Source organism: Ostrinia nubilalis, chromosome Z, assembly GCF_963855985.1.
Source record: "Ostrinia nubilalis chromosome Z, ilOstNubi1.1, whole genome shotgun sequence".
NCBI classification, from domain to species: Eukaryota; Metazoa; Arthropoda; class Insecta; order Lepidoptera; family Crambidae; genus Ostrinia; species Ostrinia nubilalis.
Window position 1 is genome coordinate 19,368,349 of NC_087119.1, and position 23,467 is coordinate 19,391,815.

Here is a 23,467-nt window from a genome sequence, read left to right on the forward strand (position 1 = left end):
TTTTAGTGTTGCCATATAGAAATTTTTTAAAATTTTGCTTTCCATTCCATTGTTATATTTTCACGTTCCTTTTATAAGCAAAGGCAAAGGCGTTATGCTTTGAAGCCAAGTGTTCAGTTAGTAACTTTTTATAATGATCCTTTAATTATTACAACTGTATTGTATCAATGATGAAAGGATTTATAATCGTTTGTTTAAATCCCCATAAGTTACCGTTGATTTATGTGGAGCTCTTAGATTAATGTAGCGTTAAACAAAAACTTGACAAGGATTTCTTGAGAAAATTGTAATCTTGCACTATGTTTTACTACGATTTTTTATAATAAATTAATTGCCAAGACCAATACAAACACTCATCACGTTATTATATAAATCCACTAATATTAAATAATAGCAAATACCTAATAAACAGTCAGATATGTAGCTAGTCACAAAATTTTCAAATGCGGCATAGGTACCTACTTATAGCCTGACCAGGAACATAAAAACCCTGGCATAGAGGCGCGTCAATTGCATTTGATAGTGCAACACTGAGTACAGTCGTACCTGTGTTAAATTAATAGGCTAACTTTATGTATCAGGGTTCAGGATTACGGGCTAATTTGATATTTTCATAAATTAACGAAAAAATATTATTATAGGTTTAAATAAATTAAATGAAACCATCAATCGAGTTAGTAGGATTTATTTTATTATTCATCAATAATCAAATTCAGAACTTGAATATTCAACTGCAATGTCTGCTCATGAACGCTTCAAACTCGGTACTTCTTTCCCAATTCCATAAAATTCAACACTTAGAAAGTTTCAAAAAACTTTAAAATAGGTATTTGAAACAAACCACAGCTAATTTTCATAGTGGACTGTACTATACAATAAACATGTCAGTCAATTTGACAACCTTTGTCGGAAACATTATTCGATGAAAATATTGTCCGAACCCTTAGTATTTCTCTTCGATAAATACTTTAACACATTGTGAACCACTTTTCTTTCACGACTATAAAAAGATTTTATAATAGCAATTTAATTCACAAAATCAATTGCGCACATTTAAAATAAAGTTTGTTTACACTTTGACAGCAATAGACTGACATGCAAGGTGACATGTCAATGAAGTTTTCAGTTACTGTTGCCATTAAAAGAAATTAGTACCATTAGTTTTCCGCAACATGGCGAGGGTTTTTATGTTCCTGCCCCCCTAGACAAAACGCACTTTTTGATCGAATCGAAAATCGAATCTGTCAAAACTCCATACAAAAAAGGGGCTTTTCGACCACTTTTCGACTGGTTTGCGATCATAATTTTCACTTTGTCTAGACCCACTGGTCAGGCTATATAGATGACCCACGCTGAACTGTCCCGCCAAACTCAATGACAGGGGGGCGCTACCATCGTTCAACTATATGGTTTCCAACATGGCAAAAATCTGAACCAGCGATCCGGTATTGACGGTGGCGCCCCACTGTCAATGTCATCGACAGGACAGTCCAGTATTTTGGAACTATACACTCTACACTTACTTCACTTTCCCGCCAAGAAACCTTTTCACGATTATTTTATTAGGTACCTGTAAAAAAATTTATACCAATACATGAAGGTATAAAAAATGTCTAATTTATATTATATTATTTTTTCTGAATGTAACTATAGCAATCAGCGTTTAGGTAATTTACCGCCCCTGGTAGGTAATGTAATTTACCCTTTGTACCCTTAGTTTGTACCATAAAAATAAATAAATTAATAATAAAAATAAATTATTCTTACCTATTTTATTAAGTGTAGATTTTTGTTAGGCAAGTACCTAAGTAGGTACTGTGGCGACGCCACTACAAAACTAGTGACCAACAGATGGCGCTGTCACTACTTCACTATGGCACACTCCGCCGCTCATACAAACCTGCATCGCGGTGACGGAGTTTTATATCCTGCCAAGTATATATAGGCAAACCAAGATGGTGTAAATTGGACCTTGGTCCCCGAGCATAACACCCGCTCGGAAGGAAGCACTAACATCTAGCTTCCTTATTGTGGATGAACATCATATCCCACATTGGTGACCCCGACGTGATGTGAGACGCAACCTCCATCACCACCATCTTCGGCATCAGCATCCGCCATCCTCACCATCTCCGCCACTCCGTCATCAGCTCCAGTCTTCAACAAGCCAGCATCCAGCCTTCAGGGACCATCGCAGATCGCAACCGACCTTCCTGGTTCCTCGGCAGCAAGCAACCGTCACTTCACTGGTCACGGGTACAGCTCTGGCCCAGCTCCACGCCCGACCATCGAAGACGCCTCCGCTCACTATCCCGACTCACCGTGGATAGAGCACCGCAACCTGCTCGTCTCGACTCACCGCAGACTTGAGCACACTGGCACTTGTAAGCTCATCACGCACAGACTGCTGAGCTCATCCTGACGTCATCCACCTCCGGTTCTTCCGGGGGTAGTGGTGTGGCGACGCCACTACAAAACTAGTGACCAACAGATGGCGCTGTCACTACTTCACTATGGCACACTCCGCCGCTCATACAAACCTGCATCGCGGTGACGGAGTTTTATATCCTGCCAAGGCAAACCAAGATGGTGTAAATTGGACCTTGGTCCCCGAGCATAACACCCGCTCGGAAGGAAGCACTAACATCTAGCTTCCTTATTGTGGTTGAGCATCATATCCCACAGTACCTAGGTAAATTACGAAATGTTAATAGATGTAACTATGTAACTATAGATGTAACCATATCTGTGGATGTAACACTGAAAAGGAGTAGAGATGTTACCTACCTACAAGTACCCACATCCCACATACATAACAAATGACGCCATTCTATAGGTAATTATTAGCGCTTCTAGATCCCCGGTGATAAGGGATGATGGACATGGGATGGGGAATCAATCAATAATGTCTCGTTTTTGTTTTGTTATGTCTCGCGCGAGATGCGCGTGGCGCGAGGGGCGCGAAGGGCGCGAGCGAGGCGTCTTTCCGTTCTATACATGGCCAGAACGCACCCATAGGAAACTGCTCGTGTATATTTTGGAGTGTCTCTTTGTAAGTCGGTCACTACAAACTATACACGAATTTTGCGTACTGATCGTGTATAGTTTGTATCGTGGATGGATTCCGTCTTCGCTCCAAACTATACTACACCACTTACAGTTGACTAGAGTGTGTTTAGTTTATTTGATTTAATAAAATATGGAATTATATTAGATATTATTTTACATTTATTAGATATTATGCTCGTGCTTTGTCCTCGAGATTAGAAATAAGAACTACCTATGTAGATCACGTACGGTGATGCCATTTTTAAATTCATTAATTATTACATAAAATATTATTATTTTACTGAATCTACATATTATTGTAATAAATCTAGATTTATAACACTAATGTAAGTGGTTTCTGAAATTAAATTGATTAGGTAGATTTCAAATTAAATAACAATTATTTATTAGTGAGAGTGAATGAAGAAAGTTAAACGTGCATTATTAACTAAAATTGTCGACCGTTCGGTGTAGTGGTTCGAAACGGATAACTGTTCCGGAGGTAGCGGGTTCGATTCCCGCACAGTACAAACATTAATTTGTGTGCATGAACATATTTTGATATTTGTTTGTATTGGACTGGGTGTCTTCTATGTATAATAAGTATGTATTTACAAAAAAAGTATTTAAGTATGTTTATATCCGTTATCTAGTACCCATAGTACAAGCTTTGCTTAGTTTGGGACTTGAAGCGCAGTGTAAAATGTCCAGGGATATTTATTTTTATTTATAAGCTTTTATCTCAAGAACAAAAATCATTTTGACATACATAATTCTTAATTTAAGAGTTATTCAGCCCCAAAACAAATCTTTTCTATGGCAGAATATGAAACACCAAAAAGCTCTTTATCAAAACAATGGCACGTGTCGAAATTGATTCAATGTTTAAAGTAGACACGCAGTTATGAATTAATATGTAATAGAAAGAGAGGTAAATAAGTCAAAATGACGAGCATGCAACTAAGTACTCGCGTATACATTGTAATGCCTCCTATCACATAAAAAAAAAAAAAAAAAACTTATTACAATACATACATGATTAGTCCGTATGCGTACTGACGATGTATTTTTTTTAGTAAGATAATTGACCTAAGTCACTACAAAGTATACGCGAGCAGTACGCAGCGTATGCGTACTGGTCGTGTATAGTTTGGAGGAGCTTAGTAAAAAAAGTCACATCCAAACTATACTCGATTAGTTTCACACCCTTGCGTTCTGGCTATGTATAGAATGGAAAGACGCGCGAGCGAGGGCGGTTTTTAGGGATGCAAGTAAACGAAAATATCGATACCTTTAATCGATACTTTATCGATTTAAAAACTGTATAATGTGAAACTAGGGAGAGGAACAGAAAGCCAAAGTGTTATTCAACAAATAACTATAAATCAGTTTAATGGTGCATTTAGATAATCGCGCGAGCAGGTGAGGTGAATGGTGAGCGGACATTTGTGAACAACGCGGGAATATTCCCACTCCACATTCACCTCACTCGCGTCGCGTTATAGGGATTCGTTGCGAGCGGCAGCTGACTGCGGCTAGAGACTGCGGTTGACCATTAGTGAATAAGAAAAAGTCAAAGAAACCGCGGTGGCTTGCAGTTTGCGGTCTACAGTCTATCTTGGACTTGTAGGTACCACACGCCTTGAATAATATCCCTGCAGATGGCGCATTGTTGATCTGTACAACACTGTGTCACTCACTTACTTGTCAGTCACCTTACATATAGTTCCAAAATACTGGACTGTCCTGTCGCATGTCGATGACATTGGACATTGACAGTGAGGCGCCACCGTCAATACCGGATCGCTGGTTCAGATTTTTGCCATGTTGGAAACCATATAGTTGAACGATGGTAGCGCCCCCCTGTCATTGAGTTTGGCGGGACAGTTCAGCGTGGGTCATCTATACCTACATGTATTCGATTTTGTTAATGTGTTGGAACAACTACTTTTTTCCTTATTTACCTAATTCCCAAAATGCCAATTTCTTTCGAAGTTCCAAATTGGACTGGACCCCCTAGACAAAATGCACTTTTTGATCGAATGGAAAATCGAATCCGTCAAAACTCCATAGAAAAAAAGGGCTTTTCAACCGCTTTTCGACTGGTATGCGATTATACATTATTTGCACTTTGTCTAGCTAGACCCACCGACCTAAAGATTATGTGCACACATTCGTAGGTATATACCTACAATGTTGTATAAAATATTAAATCTTTTTTAAACAGCTTTTGTATAGATATTCTGTATTCAAATATTAGATCAGTGTACACACGGCACGACCACAGTGTTAACTATCCATTTCCGTTTTTGCTCTCGCTCTCATCAAATGGTGATTCTTGCGATAGAACGAGACAACATGACCGGAGATGGGCAGTTAACACTGTTGCCGATAGTACCTAAATCCGGGTTTCCAGCGCGTGTTTTGCCCTACACAATCAACAAAACCATGATTAACAACATTCAACAAAAATGTCTATAAAATTTCTATCAATAAAAAAAACACATCAAAATTAGCTTTTTTTTCAATAAGATCGTTATCTGTCATAATTTTGCGCTATAATTCTAACATCGATGAGTGATGATGACATTGATATTTATAAACGAATATTCGATATATCGTTACATCCCTAGTCGTTTCTGTTGATCGATCGCTCGTTTTGGACATGCCTCTCTCTCTTCTGTGTGTTCCAGCCGGCCGGTGAAAACAATTCAAAATATTCAAAGTGTTTAAATCAGATTGTAAATGTTTACAAAGTAAACATGAATGACGCTAAATATCATTCATTAAAAAGCCGCATTCGTGAAGAAGCTCAGCTTCTAGCTGAGCAAAAATGGATTAAAGAGGCTTTGGTGAAAATCAGAGCTCAGCGTAATGCTTTACATGTAAGTTTGCAATAACTATTAATTATTTAATTTTTGAAAGAGGTTAATTAATTTTATACCCATGTAACGAGTGATGCGTTAAGAGATTTAATATAATTTCCAAGACTCACACTAAACATAAATGGCAAAAACTGCTTGCGACTACCTACTTTAATAGGTAGGTACTTCAGCTAGCAATTAATTATTTCCACGACAGTTGACTATTTTAAAAATTGAATATTGGCAACTGAAACTAAAGGTGCGAGAAGTACCTAGATAACATTGGCTTAGCGACTATTATTTTGATTTGTTTAAAAAAACCTTTTGTTTTGTTTTGCTAGCTGTAAACAGGTGATAATTTTTTTCACTATAAATACTCAATTATTAAGTGTTTATTTTCATAGATTTTGAGTGGTAATTTAATGCAAATAGCGAATGGCCTGAGTAGAAAACTAAACTCCCTCGGGCAGAATGGTGAAAATGGCTTAAGCGATTGTTCTCATTTCTTAAACACCTATGTGCAAACCTATATTATTGGTCTCGCCTTAACACTAATTTGATACCACTCTGCCTTCAAAGTCCCTGATGAACTGAACCAAATGAACCCCGATTAGTCAAAAGAAAAAAAAATGGGCAAGAGTGAGTGCCTTGCCAAATCTAATAAATTATCTAAAATATTTTTTGTACATGAAAACTTGTCTATTCGTATTTATTTCTCATCCAGTTAATTTTTAATATAATATTATCAGTTAGATATTTTTGTATGCCGCAGGGATCAATATTATGACCTTTGCTATTCCTTAATTAAATGTATCATTTTCCTTACTTTTTAAAAAGATCTACATAGGTGATTTTTGTTAAAGACACATTTCTCATTTTTAAAGTTGATAGAGGTATAGAAAATTAGTCAGTTTAATTAAATGATACGTACTTACACATCCACAAGTTCTTCATTGGTTTACTGTTAACAACATATTGTTAAATTGTAGACAGCAGGTTTATACACAACTAATAGTAAATAATGATACATTAAAATATTATGACAGTAGCTTTGAAGTTTATTTATGAAAACCTTTTCCTACTTAATTGCAAAAATATGGGACAATTTACCTTATATTAGCTACTAAATTCAATACAAAACAGGGTTCGAAATTATCAAGATAATTACACTTCATGATAATTATCAGATAATTATCAACAGTATTAGAACATTATTTTGTCATATTGTTTCATCAGAAATTCTGATTGCGATGTTGCTTTATGTTTTTGGTTGCTAATTGTTGTCAAGTTATCCATTGCTAGTCGCATAACTTAGCTTACAAATAGATAAATATTTTGACGCTAGAGAACTGTGGAGATCATTGTGGAGCTAAATAGATAGGTTTTATAACTATCTAGTACGTTTATTAAAGCTCATCACTAGACGCAAGTGCGGAAATACACGTTTGAAAACTTCGAATACAGTTAATTTCACGAGCGCATTTTTTTGTTATTATCAACCGATACTTATCCATCTGTTACTATCACGATAATTATTATGATAATTATCCTTTCGAACCCTGATACAAAAAACAAAAATAAACTTGAAGTAGCCAAAGTATCACAGTCCATACAATATGAACAGTTTCAAAGATTCTACAGAGAAAAATATCTAAAAAAAATTATTAAGAAATGATAAAAGATTGAGTGAAAAGGGAAGATGGGGCAAGAAAAAAAAGGGAATCAAAGTAAGGGATATAATATAACTACTTACAAGTAGGATCAACATTATACCTACCCATAGAGAGTGGGAATAGGAGGGGAAGTTAAGGTGGAGCAGGGAGTGGAGAGTGTGGATGGAAGGGGGAGGGAATCGTCGTCTCATTAGAGAATGACTGTGGCGTTATTGAGTTAATTAAGTATGTCGATTTCAAATTGTGCTCACGTCTACGTTATTAGGGTATTGGATCTAGTTTATTATCATAGAGAGAGTACACGTTATTTTTTATATTCTGTTATAGTAAGTAAAGGCTTTTGTTACAGATTGAAAGGATGCAGTTGGAAGCGATGAGAGCAGCGATGATCCCCACATTGCCTCCAGATCATTATGCGAGAGTCAATGAAGAAAAGAAAAAGAAGGCTGCAGCAAAGGCTGCAGCGAAGGCAGCATCAAGGGCCGCAAAGAAAACGTCTGAAACAGTTACAGCTGAAGTATTTAAAGTTCCCGAGACCCCTAAAACAAAGAAAGTGCCTGCCACAACAGACAAAGTGGCTGCTACAACAATGAAAGCGACTGCTGCAACAGATAAAGTGGCTGCTACAACGAGCAAAATGGCTGCTGCTACAATTAGCGAAGCGGCTGCTATAATAGACGAAGCGGTTGCTACAACGAGCAAAGCAGCTGCTACAACAGACGAAGCGGTTGCTACAACAAGCAATGCGGCTTCTACTACAGACGAAGCGGCTGCTTCAACAAGCAAAGCGTCTGAGCCGTTTGTGGAGCCTGATTCACCCCTTGCTGAGTTTCTGAAGAATGAGGCTACGTGCAACTCGCTGCCTCTTGATTTGGGCGTTCCGCCAATGTTCGGTAAGTTTCTTGATCAAACTTCTTATTTGTTACCTAATAAGTGCTCCTCAGTAAAAATTGGTTTGTTTAAAGTTTTCTTTGTGATTTGAGTATTTTGATGTAAAATCATTATTAAGCAAAAATAACAAAAGAAAATTACATTGTTATTATTTTATACTAACTGAACATTGTTACAGGTGGAGGTCATGCATTCCGCATCGAGCAGTTTGAAGAGGAGGAGGAGGAGGACGAGGACGAAGATTTTGAAAATGATGAGGATCTACTCCTCGACATGAATATGTTCATGAACTGCGCTCAGCCACCGCAAGAGTAAACTCTGCATTGTATGGCAAGGTCTGGCTTAGGTATAAGCAGACATTTGCGAGTGCGACTTATTTATTCAAGTAATCAGTAGTGTGTAGTAGTCACTGTTGGATACCTATTATATCACTCATTCAACAGGGCTAGATTTGATACAATACAATAAAACTTTTTAAAAGTATTCAGATGGATGCATTAACTTACCTACCCTACATTCCTTGTCCTTCAAAAATGATTGTATAGTATTGCAAAGGTTCTTCTTCATTTCCGTTAAATGTGTAAAATCGTCATCATCATTTCAGCCAAAGGACGTGTACTGGAATACCTACAGGCCTCCTCTCCCCCAACGATTTTCTTGGGAATCACTTTAGACTCTAAACTTCAGTGGGGTCCTCATATTGAAACCTTGTCAGCAAGGCTCAGTTCAGCTGCTTTTGCAGTGAGAAAGATAAGGCAATTAACTGACATTGAAACGGCAAGGCTAGTTTATTTTAGCTATTTTCATAGTATAATGTCATACGGCATATTGTTGTGGGGCTCAGCTGCGGACATTGAAATTGTGTTCGTTCTGCAGAAGAGAGCAGTGCGGGCCATTTATAACCTTGGACCCCGATTTTCCTTGAGAGAATTCTTTAAGGAGATTAATATACTGACAGTAGCTTCACAGTTCATTTCGACGGTCCCTACGTATAAAAACGTATCTGAAAACGGTCAATTTTACAGGAGAGCGGTTTGAAAGTTTAAACATGTGTAGCTCGCGTTTTAATTATCATACATTGATGAAATTTGGTATGATAGTTTTATATGAGGTATATTTTATAAAACATGAAGAATTATCAAAAAATAATCACAATAAGTGTATTATTTGTCATTTACTCACTTATACAACGGAAAGTTTCTAATTACAAATTACGTAAGTGGTACTTACTAACTTTTACGTCGGAGTAATATATTTGTTAAAATTATTAACTGCCACATAAGTAGTTGTACACGGGAACAAAGTTCAGCTACTATTGACAGTAACTCTCTGTACGAGTCAACTCGCACATTTTTATTACTAATTAATTTATTGTTAACTTGCATTTTATTCATGCACTTTGGCCAGCTACGCCTGACCTACATTTGGGACTTTGGTAGTTCTAACATTTTTATAATCAGTGCAATAAAGCATTCGGCAGCTAATACACGTCTCTCAATAAATCCCATCAGCGGTTGATACGGCGTAGTTGTATGACATCTTGACATCAGTCTTACTTTGACACCACATCTTACACTCTCACTCTAGGCCCATAGTCCTGCTCGACGAGGCATAACAGCGTCCCGCCTCGTTTCCCAGATAGTTGCATTTTGGAGGCACTCAATACCTTAAGATTCTTCCTTATCTAAGGGGTCTTTTGACTGAAGAATACTTGTAGAACCGGTAAATTTTCTTTATCAATAGTGCCGGCCAAATTTGACAGCATGGCATCGAGTAGGAAGATCCACATGGCTCTTTTTTGAGTTCGATCTTGTGGAACATTGAATACAACTGGGTACTAAATGGAACCCTTTTCAAGGCATGGATATTTCAAGGTATCTGTCATGCAGATAGTTTCATAATTACAAGAATATCCTCATAAATAAATAAATAACTTTCACAGCGAGGCGGCTTGCCTGGGCGCCACAGACAGCATTACGGTCACCCTAGGCCAGGGACTACATATATTTAAAGGCATCCCTGACACCTTCACTTGACGCCCACACCACTGTCAGAACTAAGGCCCAGATAAAATATCTAAGAGTTATCCTGTTAATCACCAGTGGCGCCAAGTAGTGAGCGCAAATACGGTGACCTTATGTATATAACCAGTGGCAGCTCGCACTTTTTCCAATCCGTCGCCGTGCGAATGGAAGACAGCTTGCTTCCCTAATTTGGAGGTCCGAAAACTCTATACTGGTACCCTCAAAAGCATGATTCTGTCCCATCTAAGGCATCACCCTCATAGGAAAGGGTAACGCTGCCCATCTTCTAAGACCTTAACAGGCCCAGAAAGTCTACAGGGCTACATCGTCGTCTTTAACGCAGCGTGAAGAACGAGGTGAAAGCTCCGCCATAGGAGGACAGAGAGGCCGTTTGACGTGAGACTCGCTAGACTGTGCTGTAGTCTAATAGTTGATAAACCACCTCGCCGTGGGCTGTGGCTAAGTTGGGTACCTTATTCGCACTCGTGCTGAAGTTTAAGGTCTAGCGATCGCACCATGACTGGGCACGGATCCTTCGAGTCCTACCTGTATTGCGGTGGCTAGGAGCATACGACACACCATATTCTTGCGGGATAGCATAGTCAAAGCTATGTGGACGGTAACAAAAGTTGGGTGGTAATGAAGCACATATATCTGAGAAGACAAGGTGCCACAAGAAGCTGCAGTACGATAGCGCGACTACGAACCAAGTGCGGGTGCATTTTAATTCGCTCCAGGGAAGGTGACAGTATGATTGCCTCCTATCTTCCTTCCTCGGTAATGGCCAGCGTAACGGGGGCGTGAGGCCGCACGGAAGGCATTGCATAGATAGGCCACCACCACCGTCTGCTGACGGTGAGTGTGTGTACGGAAAAGCTGTGTACTTCCAGTTGCTCTCGTCCCAACTGTCGCCGTGTAGGTGGGAGATCTTTGTCCGGAATCTCAAAGTTAGCACTTATAGAGAGTGACGGGGCACCAGGGTATTTTTAGTGGGTATATGTTCATCCTTCTGACGGGTATATGTTTGCAATATCATGTAAGCATTATCATGTAATAGTAAATTCTAAATGCAGTTAATTTAAACTTTTGTTTGTAAGTGTTATCTGCTTATCTTTATTTCTGAATGCCTTAATATGCTTAATAAATAAATAAAATAAATTTTACGATTTTTTACTTATATCATGTATTATAAAGTAGCATAGGAGAAGAACTTGGTTGCGTTGAGTCTAATAAATGACCCTAGATACTTCAGTCGTGTTGTATATCATATTTTATATTGTTTTGTCTTCACTTTTGTGTCCACGAAATATGGCCAAAATACAATTTCTCAGCGTAAAACACCGTTACTGGCACTAACTTACAGATAAAAAACAAACTTTTCCAAAGTAAAACATTTATAGTGGCAGTTACGGCTAGAAGATTCTTGAATTTTCCGACGTAAAAATAAGTAAGTGCCACCTACTTATAATAGTAACTTCAATTTTCCCGAGTAAAACAACGCAACTACGTTATGCCTACAGTTAACTGATTAATTTACCGTTGGTTTAATGTTGACTGAAATAAATTAGGTCAGAAATCATAATAATACCTATTTCCTTCATAAATTACGTATCAATTTACTCGATCTGCGCGGATGAAAGTGGCAGTTGCGGGGCTGGGCGCGCGGATTAAGGCGTGCGGTCCAACGTAAAATTTCTTACCTCCCACTAATGCAATTTTACTGCGGAAATCGTTCTAATTTTGTAGTTGCGGGATTTGTTTTTTGACGTTTTAAGGTTCAATTTGAATAAAAACTGTATGTTTTTTTAACTGAGCCGAAACTGTTGGGTGCTCTGAAGGTTTTGCAAACAAAAACGGCAAATCACGGAACTGGTAGATACTGAACTATACGTAGGGACCGTCGATTTATGAAAACCTTTTATATGTTCGCAAAAATATAGAGCAATTTACTAGAAAGAGTGATTTACACAAGTTCAATACAAGAAACAAAAATAAACTTGCCGTTCCAAATTTCAGACTGCACAAGATTGGTAATTCATTTATGGGGAAATGTATTAAACTTTTCAATAAATTACCACAAACTGTTGTAGAATTGCCCATTCATAAATTTAAAGCACATATCAAAAGCACCTTAATGAAAAAGGGCTACTATAAAGTTGATGATTATATAAAGGATAAAAATGTTTGGAATGTTTAACTACCTAGCTCGCATTAATACTTATGACTATAATTTGTATGTTTTAAAGACTGTAAAACCTTGAAAAGGAGGCTGACAATAGTGACTGAGTTTCTTGCGCTGCTTCTTCTCAGCACTGGCCCATTTATTGTCCCGAAGCAGTGGTAGGGTTAATATTGGGACGTGTAAAAGCGCTTTTTTAAAGCCTATTTGCAAAAATATGAATTTTATGAATTTTAATTTTATTTTAATTTTAATTTTATTTCCATATTGACCGGTTGGTAGCGGCCACATTGCCGTAGTAAAATTATTAGGCGCTAAGAATTTATCGTAAAATTATGTGAAAACAAATGTACACACGTTCTTGTTTTTGGGGGCCAACAGGCATTTACAGGACAACCGCGACTCCGAAGGATTTTTATAACAATCGGTCTTGTGCTGTCGGGCAAGCAAGGGGGTAGATTGGAATAAATGTATCTGTCGCAGTCAAATTGTATAATCCGCCGTTTTACATTACAGCTAGGCATTTTGCATTACAGCTCTGTTTTGTAATACGGCGGCTTAACGTTTAGGCGGATTGAATACGGCTGAATGAAAATCCGCCGGAATGTATTCGGCGCCAAACGTTCTTCAATACGGCTAGCCGTAATGTAAAATAGCGTGTTATTAGTGTTATTACCCGCCGCTTTGACAGTTTTTAGTTCCTATTTTCAATACCGTGGCGCTGCCGGACAAAGTGGCTATGGATTCTAGTGTTCGGCGGAATCCTAGGTACACAATATTATTAGTGTAAAAATATGAAATCATGGCTGTGGCCGGTGAAGATAATTTTATCTTAAAGAAAAATAACCCAGAAAAATGACTAAAACTTTATTGTTTTGAGTTACCTGTTCCCTGTGATCATTTTCTAATTAATTCTTAAAATGTTTAGAAAAGTCAAATATATTATTTAGTATACAGTAACGAAGATAAATAATTCTTAGAATCTGTCTTATTAAAATTTATTTTCATTAAACATTGTTTTATTTTGTAAGTATGGTCACCCTACAATCTATAGTAGTACGATTAGAGATGGGTTTCCACCCGGGTAAAAACCCACATGAGGGTAAAAACCCAATAAAAACCCGTTTCATTCCACCCGTGGGTGTTTACACCGGGTGAAAACAAATAACTTTATAATTATTTCAATTGGTATCTTTTCTTTATTTTTATTGATTTTTTCTCATTTAAGTTTATTGATTAATAAGTAATAAGTCAAATTTAACACTAATATGCATTTATATCGTGGCCAAATCGTAAAATTGATCACGTTATGATGATGTGACCAATTATTTTATAAAATGGTGTTATTTCAAGAATCGTTGAACCGATTTAGAAGAAATTTAGTAGGAACACAATAATTTGTGATCATGGCAAGGATATGGAGGGGGGGGGGGGGGGGGGGGTAATGCCAAAGATGCCAAACTCTCTCTTTGATGACATTTTGACATTACGGTATAAAGTTACAAATAACAACACCAACTACAAAGTACTTCTGCTTAAACACTTGAAATCGAACCGCCCTTCCGCCACTGTAACGCATTGTAACGTTTTTCAAGACCTCCTCTCCCCCAGATTGCATTACGTAACACTAGAACGCCCTCTTAGCAACAAATACCACTTCTCACTTTAAAAAAACGCTATTTTTGTTTTCACCCACCAGAATGGGTGATAATGGGTAAAAACCGGGTTTTTACCCAAATCACCCAGTTTTAACCCAATCGGGTGAAATGGGTTTTTACCCACTACCCATCTCTAAGTACGATGCGGCTAAACGTGGGCCCAGTGTTGCCAGAAGGTTACTTTTGTAACCTTTTAGGTTACTTTTGAACTGCTGTGGTTACTTTTAGGTTACACTAATGAAAAGGTTACTTTTAGGTGATTTTTCAGGAATTGTAGAATTAACTTTACAGGTTATTCAGTAAAAAATATTAATAGTGACAATTTAAAAATTATGTCATAAAGTGCATTTAAACTTGAATTTGATTTATTATTTGTTAAAAAAAATGAGTTTTAGCGAATGTTTGTCGATAATAAAACGCAAATCTATGAAACGTTTTTATACGACTGAGCCCCGATTACGGTAACTTTTAACGTTTCCATTCCAGACACGCTTCTCGATTCTGCGATACGATTGGTCGTTCAACAGCATACGTCAGCTGTTTTGACCAATCGTATCGCAGAATCTTTGAAGCGCGTCTGGATTGTAGACGTTAAAAGTTACCGTAATCGGGGCTCAGGTCACTTTTCGAATTTAGATGATCAATTGTATTCATTTTCCATCCATGAACAACCTAACACAATCATCGCTCCGCACCCCCCCCCCCCCCCCCCCCCCGTATGAAGGTTACTTTTTATTCAAAAAGGTTACTTTTTTTTATATTTCTGGTAATTTCTGACTAGACCCGACTGGCAACACTGCGTGGGCCGCCGCGTATCAGTGTTGCCAGAAGGTTACTTTTGAACTGCTGTGGTTACTTTTAGGTTACACTAATGAAAAGGTTACTTTTAGGTGATTTTTCAGAAATTGTAGAATTAACTTTACAGGTTATTCAGTAAAAAATATTAATAGTGACAATTTAAAAATTATGTCATAAAGTGCATTTAAACTTGAATTTTATTTATTATTTGTTAAAAAAATGAGTTTTAGCGAATGTTTTTCTATAATAAAACGCAAATCCATGAAACGTTTTTATACGACTGGTCACTTTTCGAATTTAGATGATCAATTGTATTCAGTTTCCATCCATGAACAACCTTACACAATCATCCAGTGGGTAGACACTTCTCATACAAAAACTAGTCTCTATATGTAGCAATTGATATACAACCTTATCCCTTAAGCAATAAAGTGCATTTTGGATTGATTTCAATATAGCAGGGGAACCCGCGGATCAATACCACCATACTAAAAATAATTGTTAGTGTCCTTAATGTTGGTAGTATTGTTAGTTTGACAAATGAAAAAAAATGTTTGTCAATTGAGTTTGAGTTTTTAACCGGCGAATTGATTCGTGTGAAGTTATTTTCTCAGATTTGGTGCAATATTACTGTAAATAAACTTTTCTGTCGTTTACGTTGAGTTGATTAAGTTCCTCCGTATCGGGCGTGATAAAGTTTGCTGTTCAGTGTTTTGTTTTTTGTGAGATAGAGACTCTTTTAAATAAGCTGTGTTTCAACTTCTACAGAAGTTTAAACTCTTATTTACTTTTCTGTTTAATGGGTATGTTATCTACTTACTTGAAATATTAGATCTATTACAAATCTATTTTTCATTAAAAACAACTCTATGTGATGAAAATGTAAATGTACTTTCAAAACTGGTAAATGCATGAACCAGGGCATTGACACTGGTTGGAGAGAAATTATAGGGTTTGTTTAATTAATACCTATTTCATTTTAGGCTTCTACTGATAATGGAGAGTAGAAACAACAAGAAGTGCGTTATTTGTAATAAGAGGCGAAGTCGTGGTGGATCACCCTTACTTTTGAGTAGGTTTCCTCTGGATTCTGACCGGTAAGTTTCTAATAACACTCATTTATTACAAGATAATTTTAATGATTGTGTAAACTTAAAGGCTGGGATTAATATTTTTAATCATACAGTAAATAACCATAACCAATTTTTAATTTCAGTATTTTGTTTCGTACTCTGTAAATGCATTGCATAACAATACTAAAAGAAATTAGTTGATGAATAAATTTCAGTTTGTTATTCTTTTTCTTTTCTAATAGGTATTTCTTATTTCAGTTGTCGAATGTGGGTTAAAAATGCTGGCATAGAAGACTTAGCATATGTACCTATTGAAAAGTTACACCAACTGAAGTTTGTTTGTGGTGGGCACTTCACTCCTGAATCCTTCAATGCCAAAGGAACTCGGCTGAAGAACTCAGCTATTCCAACACTAGAATTGAGCAATCCCATCTTGCCAGATGAAGTTTTGACAGAGTTTCCTCTTCATGTAAAAGACTCCAATAAAGAAAACCTCAAGACAGGTATGATGATGACTTCAATTATTTTTTTTTAATTTAATTTACTATCTATCAATTTTTTCTGAATTATTTAGATGTCTTAATTAATTTTCTTTGGTTTCCAAAACAAACCAACCGAATGCAATTTAACAAGGTTCTTTCTTTGTAACCACAAACATGTGTTGTATGCTTATCAATAAATAATATATAATTTCAATTATTAATTATATCTATACTTTGTTACAGTTCTTTATGATCATTCATATTGCATTCCAAAGAAGTCAAATCCAGTTGAACGAGGTATGTTTATCTAAAATTATACTAATAACATAAAAAGGAAATATTTAATTGTTTGTTTGTATTTGATCGGCTCCGTAACTCGAAGCCAAGATAGCCTAAAGTGCGGGTTAGAACCCCACAGCTTGAATATTGTAGTAAACCCACTCGTAACACAATTTAGCTTAGAATGTGTGTTGAGTTAGAGGGACTTTAGTAATTTGTGTAATACAAATTCTTCAAAAAAAGTACCGGACCAATTTGAAAAATTTTAGGCAATCTACATTAATTAGCCAGGTCAGCTAGTTTAATAATATTTATAAGCTAGTAATTTTTAATGTGAGCAAGACATGTACTAGACTGATTGTACCCTAAAGTTGGGTAAGAACATGACATTTTATTACCCAATTCACATTTCATTATCTGCTTTCAGTTCCCCTTACAACTACAACCAGACAACTAAATTCAACATGTTTGGGAGCTGTGGATATACCAGATTCTGGTATTTCTGCGAAAACAACTTTTGAACCTCTTCCTTCTACTTCCAATGCACCAGAACATATGACCTATAAACCCATTACTCATGGTAAGTGTACAAACTAATTATTTACCTTCTAAAATATGCCTTCCCTCAAACTAAAGAATGCCACCCTGGATGCGTTCTGCAGTCTGCAGTCAGGTCAAAATGAACTTATATGTACAACATTCTAGGTTTCTGTACATTTTATATTAATGCGATTTGACCGTGCGGATACGAACAAAGAACGCAAAGCACACGTGACTGATTGCCTTATCACGACCACTTACAGATTGTCTTGACATACCCGCAGACCGCATCCAGAATGCAGAACATTAAAACCTCTAAATGCCTTTAATTTAATATTATGTCATTGTTATTGAAGGTGGGCCCACGCTTCATATTTTATGAGAAGAGCTATCATTATCCTGTCTTTGCATTTTTTAAAAACTTGATAATGATTGATTGATTTGGAAATAATATGTTTCATAAAACAACAAAATAAATTTTAAACTAATTTGCATATTTATAATATTTCAGATGATAAAAACATTTGCCATCAAGATGCACAGGCAGAAATATTAGTCCACAGTTATAAAAGACCTAAGAAAAACATTGAAATGAAAGGTAAGATAAAACATACCTAATTTAAAAAACTAAGTAAAATTGCTGATTAATTAACCGATATTCAATTCAATTTGCTTTAATGTTGTTTTTTTTACTAATGGAAATGTTTTTATTACAGACACTTCATCAACATTTACAATTAAAGAGAAGAGGCTTTGGCGACAGTTACAAAATGCAAAAAAAACAATAAGGAATATAGCGAAGTCAAGAGTGAATTTAGACAAGTTAGATTCGGAAGTGCTGACATCGTTAGTAAAGGATGTAGTGCAGAATAACAAAAAAAAGTCACAAGGAAAAAGGTGCCAACAAAATATATGCTTTGGCTATATTTAAACGGTCCCCTAAAGCATACCGCTATATGCAAAAGCTGTTTACGCTACCAAGCACTAAAACGCTCCAAAGGATTTAAAAAAAATATACCAATGGAGCCTGGTATAAATAAAAATATAATTGATATGTTAGAGGCAAAAGCATCAAGTATGCCAAAGGAAAATAAATATTGCTCGTTAATATTTGACGAGATGGCGTTAAAGAAACGGATAATTTATAACGAAATTGCTGATAAAGTGGATGGCTACGTGGATTATGGAGAGGGCGAGAACATGGGACGAGAAAAGAAAATTGCAGACCATGCGTTAGTGTTTATGATACAGGGTGCTAAACATAATTACAAGCAATATATTGCGCACTATTTTGTGGAAGGCACAATATCAACAGCAAAACTGGCAAAAATTATATCGGACATCATCAAAAAATTAAAAGAAATCGGATTTATGGTTCTAACAACAGTTTGTGATCAGGGATCTACAAATATAGGAGCTCTTAACATGTTAAAAAGAAACTGTGGACAAGGCATAGATAGCAACTTTTTCTCTGTAAATAATGACAAAATTTTTATAATCTATGACATCCCTCACTTGTTCAAATTATTACGAAACAATTTCTTTAAAAGTGGAAATATGTCTTTCGATGGAAAAATTGCACAATGGAGGCATTTGGTAGTTGCAGAAGAACACAACAGAAATTTTTTAAATTTTAAAAAACTGAATAGTACCATTGTAAATCCAACATTCAAAACTAAGATGAGGGTGAAGTATGCTGCGCATGCTCTGAGTAATACCGTGGCAGCTATTTTAAAAATGATGGCATGGAAAGAAGTTTCTGATTGCAATGATACAGCATTTGTGATTGAACAGTTAGATAAACTATTTGATTGTACAAATGGTCCATCATCTTTAAATGACGTAAAGAAAGGGATCCGGGAAAATGTTTCCACATCAAGTAATCACATTGAGTCTTGGACCTTTTATACTGATAAGTTAAAAACCATAAAATTTATAACAGCAGAAAACACGATACTAAAAAATGTTAAATGCGTAAAGGGATATCAAATATCTATCAAATCCTTAAACGATATTTGGGAAAAGTTAAAGAATGAAGGGTTTAAATATATGAACCTTAGACAGTTTAACCAAGACTCTCTGGAAAACTTATTTGGAATCATTAGGCAACACAGTGTAACCAATAGAAATCCCACTATCACGCACTTTACTGCAGCGCTTAAAACAAGCATGGTTACTGGGCTGAAAGTGCCTCATAGCAGAAGTGCTAATTGTGAAGCAGACAACAATAAACATATGCTGGAATATAAAGACATTTTAAAAACTAATTTAAAAACAACAGAAATAAAAATTAATGTTCAAGATTCCACAGACACTGAATTTTATCCTGTGTTGTCTATCCCGGACCCTGAAAACTTAGAACAGCCCATTGAAAATTTGTGTAGCCTTGAAAACCAACCAGTAGTATATGTAAGCGGGTATTTAGCTGCCAAACTATTACAGAACAGTTCTTGTTTAATTTGTGAAGAGTGTTTGAGCGTGAAAACTCCTGTTGACAATGATTTGTATGCATATATATCTCTTCGCGAATGGTGGCATGATAAAAAAAGTCTCGTTTATCCAACAATTCAATTATGTACCACCGTAAATGAAGCTAAACAATTTTATCATGACCATATTGCCGACCAGATAATATATGGAAAATGTTGGAAAATTCATTTTCTTAATGTTGAGTACAAATTGTAATTTTAGTTGGTTTAAATGTCAACAACATAATAAAGAAATTTATGATAAGATGTTTAAAATATTAAGTTACCTTTTTCTAAGAAAAAGTTGTAAAATCATTAATGACAGCTTCATAAAAAGTGAAAACAATTTTGCTGACAAAAGTAAAAAAGCACAGCAACAAAGCATTGAAAAGTAATCTTAGGGCTGAGGTTCGATCAGCTGATAAGAAAATTAAAGATGTTTATAAATAAAAATCCTATTTTTTCTTAGAAAAAGTTGTGAAAATAAAAGTTTACAAAATTATCATTTCTGTACTTTGTTATAATTTTCAATAATTCCTCATGCCTACAACTGCTATGTCATGTTCAATACTTATTGTAATATACCTATTTTATTTCGAAATAAATAATTTACGTTACAAAACTTCGTTTTACTTACACATAGTATAAAATAAAAATAGTAATCATTAAAATATTGAAGGTTCCTATACTAGATATCGATATGCAATTACAACCCTAGCAAAGTATCGATAATCGATAAGTTATTACGAACGTCACTAATACTGTCAGAAAATAAGGCATTATGTTGGTAGCTCCGCCTGTAGTTTGTGCGGTTGGTAAAGATTTGCGGGTCGTTCTCTAAAATGCATATGTGTGCGTGAGCTCAAAAAATATCTATGGAGTGCCGTCTCTTACTCTTTTATGCTCTTTGCAATCATCGCTCCGCAAACCCCCCCCCCCCCCCGTATGAAGGTTACTTTTGATTCAAAAAGGTTACTTTTTTTTATATTTCTGGTAATTTCTGACTAGACCCGACTGGCAACACTGCCGCGTATTGAAGAACGTATCGCCAATCCGCCTAAACGTTGAACCGCCGTATTACAAAACAGAGCTGTAATGTAAAATGCCTAGTGGTAATGTAAAACGGCGGATTATACAATCCGACTGCGACATATCGATAAATGTGTAAATGTACCTGATCGACATTTACCAGATCCGTCCACACAACTGGGAGGTTTGCCTCACAACGTTTTCCTTCGTTCTACGAGTCATGTATTGCTGCCACTAAGGTTTTGAGATTCTGCATGTTATATTATGATATACCCGATACCCGAGCAAGCCTAGCAACCACGTCCCAGTTCCGCGTGAGCACCAACTCCACAATATAAATCCTCTCCCTCTACTGAAGCAGAGAAGATCGCCGCTGCTGTCGTTGCCTTCGAGCTGGCTTGTCGCCAACCGCTACCAGTGTCGTGTAGCCGTTGATGCTGTCCCGAAGACGAAGTTCAGCACCAAAATAACCTGAAACTACAGACCTTACCTACCTACTTGATAGGCTGATAGTCGATCGGCTTCTAAATTGTTTGAGGAATCGGCCAATAAAAAAACAGCTCATAGTTATGAAATTGGACTGAAACGTTAGATGATACTTAGAATTGCTCTAGGGCTTTTGAGGGAGCTGGAAACCGACCAAACTATCGCCCAACAAAGTCTGTAAGTAGTCTCTATCTCAATCAAACCTGATAGGAAATGGGTGCCTCAGTGTGTGTTCATGCATGAGCTACAGTTTTGTCCGGGTGTAGAAGTAGTAATAGCACTTTATACCCTTATTAGTAGTTGCTATAATTATTTAAAACAAATATATATTTGGAACTTTGAGGATCACAGTTTTCTATTCAACCATTTCCAAGAATGAGATCTAGGATCGCCCAAAAATTACTCAGGAAAAGTGAAATAACTATTAATTTTGACAGGGTTCAATCAATAAAACAACAATCCTCTGCAAGTGAAATCAAATTCTAATCTAATAAAATTTATAACATGAGAATGTCAAACACAAATAAATAGATAAGTAACTAATCATTGCACTCTACCTACATACCTACATAATATTTGAAATGATCATAGGTATTTTTAATAAAATAACAATAAAGAACTGCTTGTTACCCAATGATATAAATTAGTACAAAAACAGAGCTAGTTACAGTCGACATTATTAATTATTCAATTAAGTACCTACTATAATCTTTACAAAATAATAACAAATAAAATTGACATTTGATTTTTGATGGAATATTAGCATTAGTACTATGTATCTGCTATCTATATCTACCTAAAAACAGATAAATACATTTTGCTATTCATATAAAAATGATAAAAAATACATAGTAAGATATCAAAAGCTAAAACTCCATCAGAAACAAGCATGTTTAGGCTTAGCAACAAAGTTTAAAGTTAGTCAAGACCTCATAATTAATCAAAACTGCACTTTATTTTGTTCTATTGCTAAACATAAATCTTCTAAATTTTTGAACACATGCTCCTCAGCTGGTGGTATCTCAGATTTAATATTTTCAGAGACTAAAAGGGCACGCCACCCGGCCGCCATTGCTCCTTCGTAATCCTTTTCCACATCATCTCCAATGTGAAGAGCCTCATGCGGTTTGACCAATTTATCACACTGCTCTAGAGCATGCTTAAAAATCCTTTCATCTGGTTTGCTAAACCCTATCTGGTAGGATGTTATGATAAAATTAAAAAAGTCTTTAATTTTAACACTTTGCAATATTTCATTGAGGCGTGGGTCAAAGTTTGAGATCACTCCAACTGTTTTGTTTTGACTTTGAAGTAAGCAGAGTAATCGGTCTCCAGCTGGAGCTACTGACCAGCACTTTGATGTTTTGAACTCGTTTATCAACGTGTTAGCTATGGTATCGATGTTTGCACTAGCAGGCAGATGACCTTCGAACGTTTTCTTTACCACTTGTGTCCACCATTCTTCCCAGGTGATCTTTGACCGGCCAAAGTTAGGGTACTTATCCCACATGCCTTTGTAACTGTCTAATAAACATCCTCGGACCATTTCTTCGCTTCCAGTAAAACCATGATCGCGTGCTACAAGTGTGTAATATTGCCAGGGGGGAACGCGGAATTTCAACAGAGTATTCGTTGCATCGAAGGTGATCAATTTTATGCCTCTCAAACTCATCTTGTTTGCAAATCTAGTACGTCGAATCTGAAATTATTACTTGATTGATGAATTTACCTTTTGTGTATTTCAGTATCATTCTAAAGTGGTAGTAGTATGTTATTGATTACGGAAGATATATAATAGTTATATATCTTCCGTAATCATAGGTACTCAAAAATTATGAAACAGTTCAATCAGCCAGCATCGTCCATTTTTGTCTGTGATTTTTGTTGACTTGACATCAATCAGTTGACGTTGACTGACATTGACATCGGGTGTGTTCATTTATTAGAACGGTTTTGTTCGTATCGGTTTCGGTAA

At 36.3% G+C, this 23,467-nt stretch overlaps 3 protein-coding genes across 3 annotated transcripts; 2 read left to right on the plus strand and 1 right to left on the minus strand.

The window, feature by feature from the left end:
* Positions 1-5,663: 5,663 nt before the first annotated feature.
* Positions 5,664-8,959, plus strand: LOC135086792 (uncharacterized). Its single transcript, XM_063981583.1, has 3 exons — positions 5,664-5,933; positions 7,935-8,478; positions 8,655-8,959. Exons 1-3 carry the CDS (start codon positions 5,811-5,813, stop codon positions 8,789-8,791), a joined length of 804 nt encoding a protein of 267 aa, XP_063837653.1. The 5' UTR covers positions 5,664-5,810; the 3' UTR covers positions 8,792-8,959.
* A 6,479-nt stretch (positions 8,960-15,438) lies between these two features.
* Positions 15,439-18,450, plus strand: LOC135086531 (THAP domain-containing protein 5-like). The gene is made up of 6 exons (XM_063981263.1): positions 15,439-16,232; positions 16,467-16,711; positions 16,934-16,987; positions 17,397-17,549; positions 18,021-18,107; positions 18,226-18,450. Exons 1-6 carry the CDS (start codon positions 16,132-16,134, stop codon positions 18,438-18,440), a joined length of 855 nt encoding a protein of 284 aa, XP_063837333.1. The 5' UTR covers positions 15,439-16,131; the 3' UTR covers positions 18,441-18,450.
* A 3,504-nt stretch (positions 18,451-21,954) lies between these two features.
* On the minus strand, positions 21,955-23,390 carry LOC135086999 (rhythmically expressed gene 2 protein-like). Its single transcript, XM_063981855.1, has one exon. It carries the CDS (start codon positions 23,162-23,164, stop codon positions 22,433-22,435), a length of 732 nt encoding a protein of 243 aa, XP_063837925.1. The 5' UTR covers positions 23,165-23,390; the 3' UTR covers positions 21,955-22,432.
* Between the last annotated feature and the right edge of the window lie 77 nt (positions 23,391-23,467).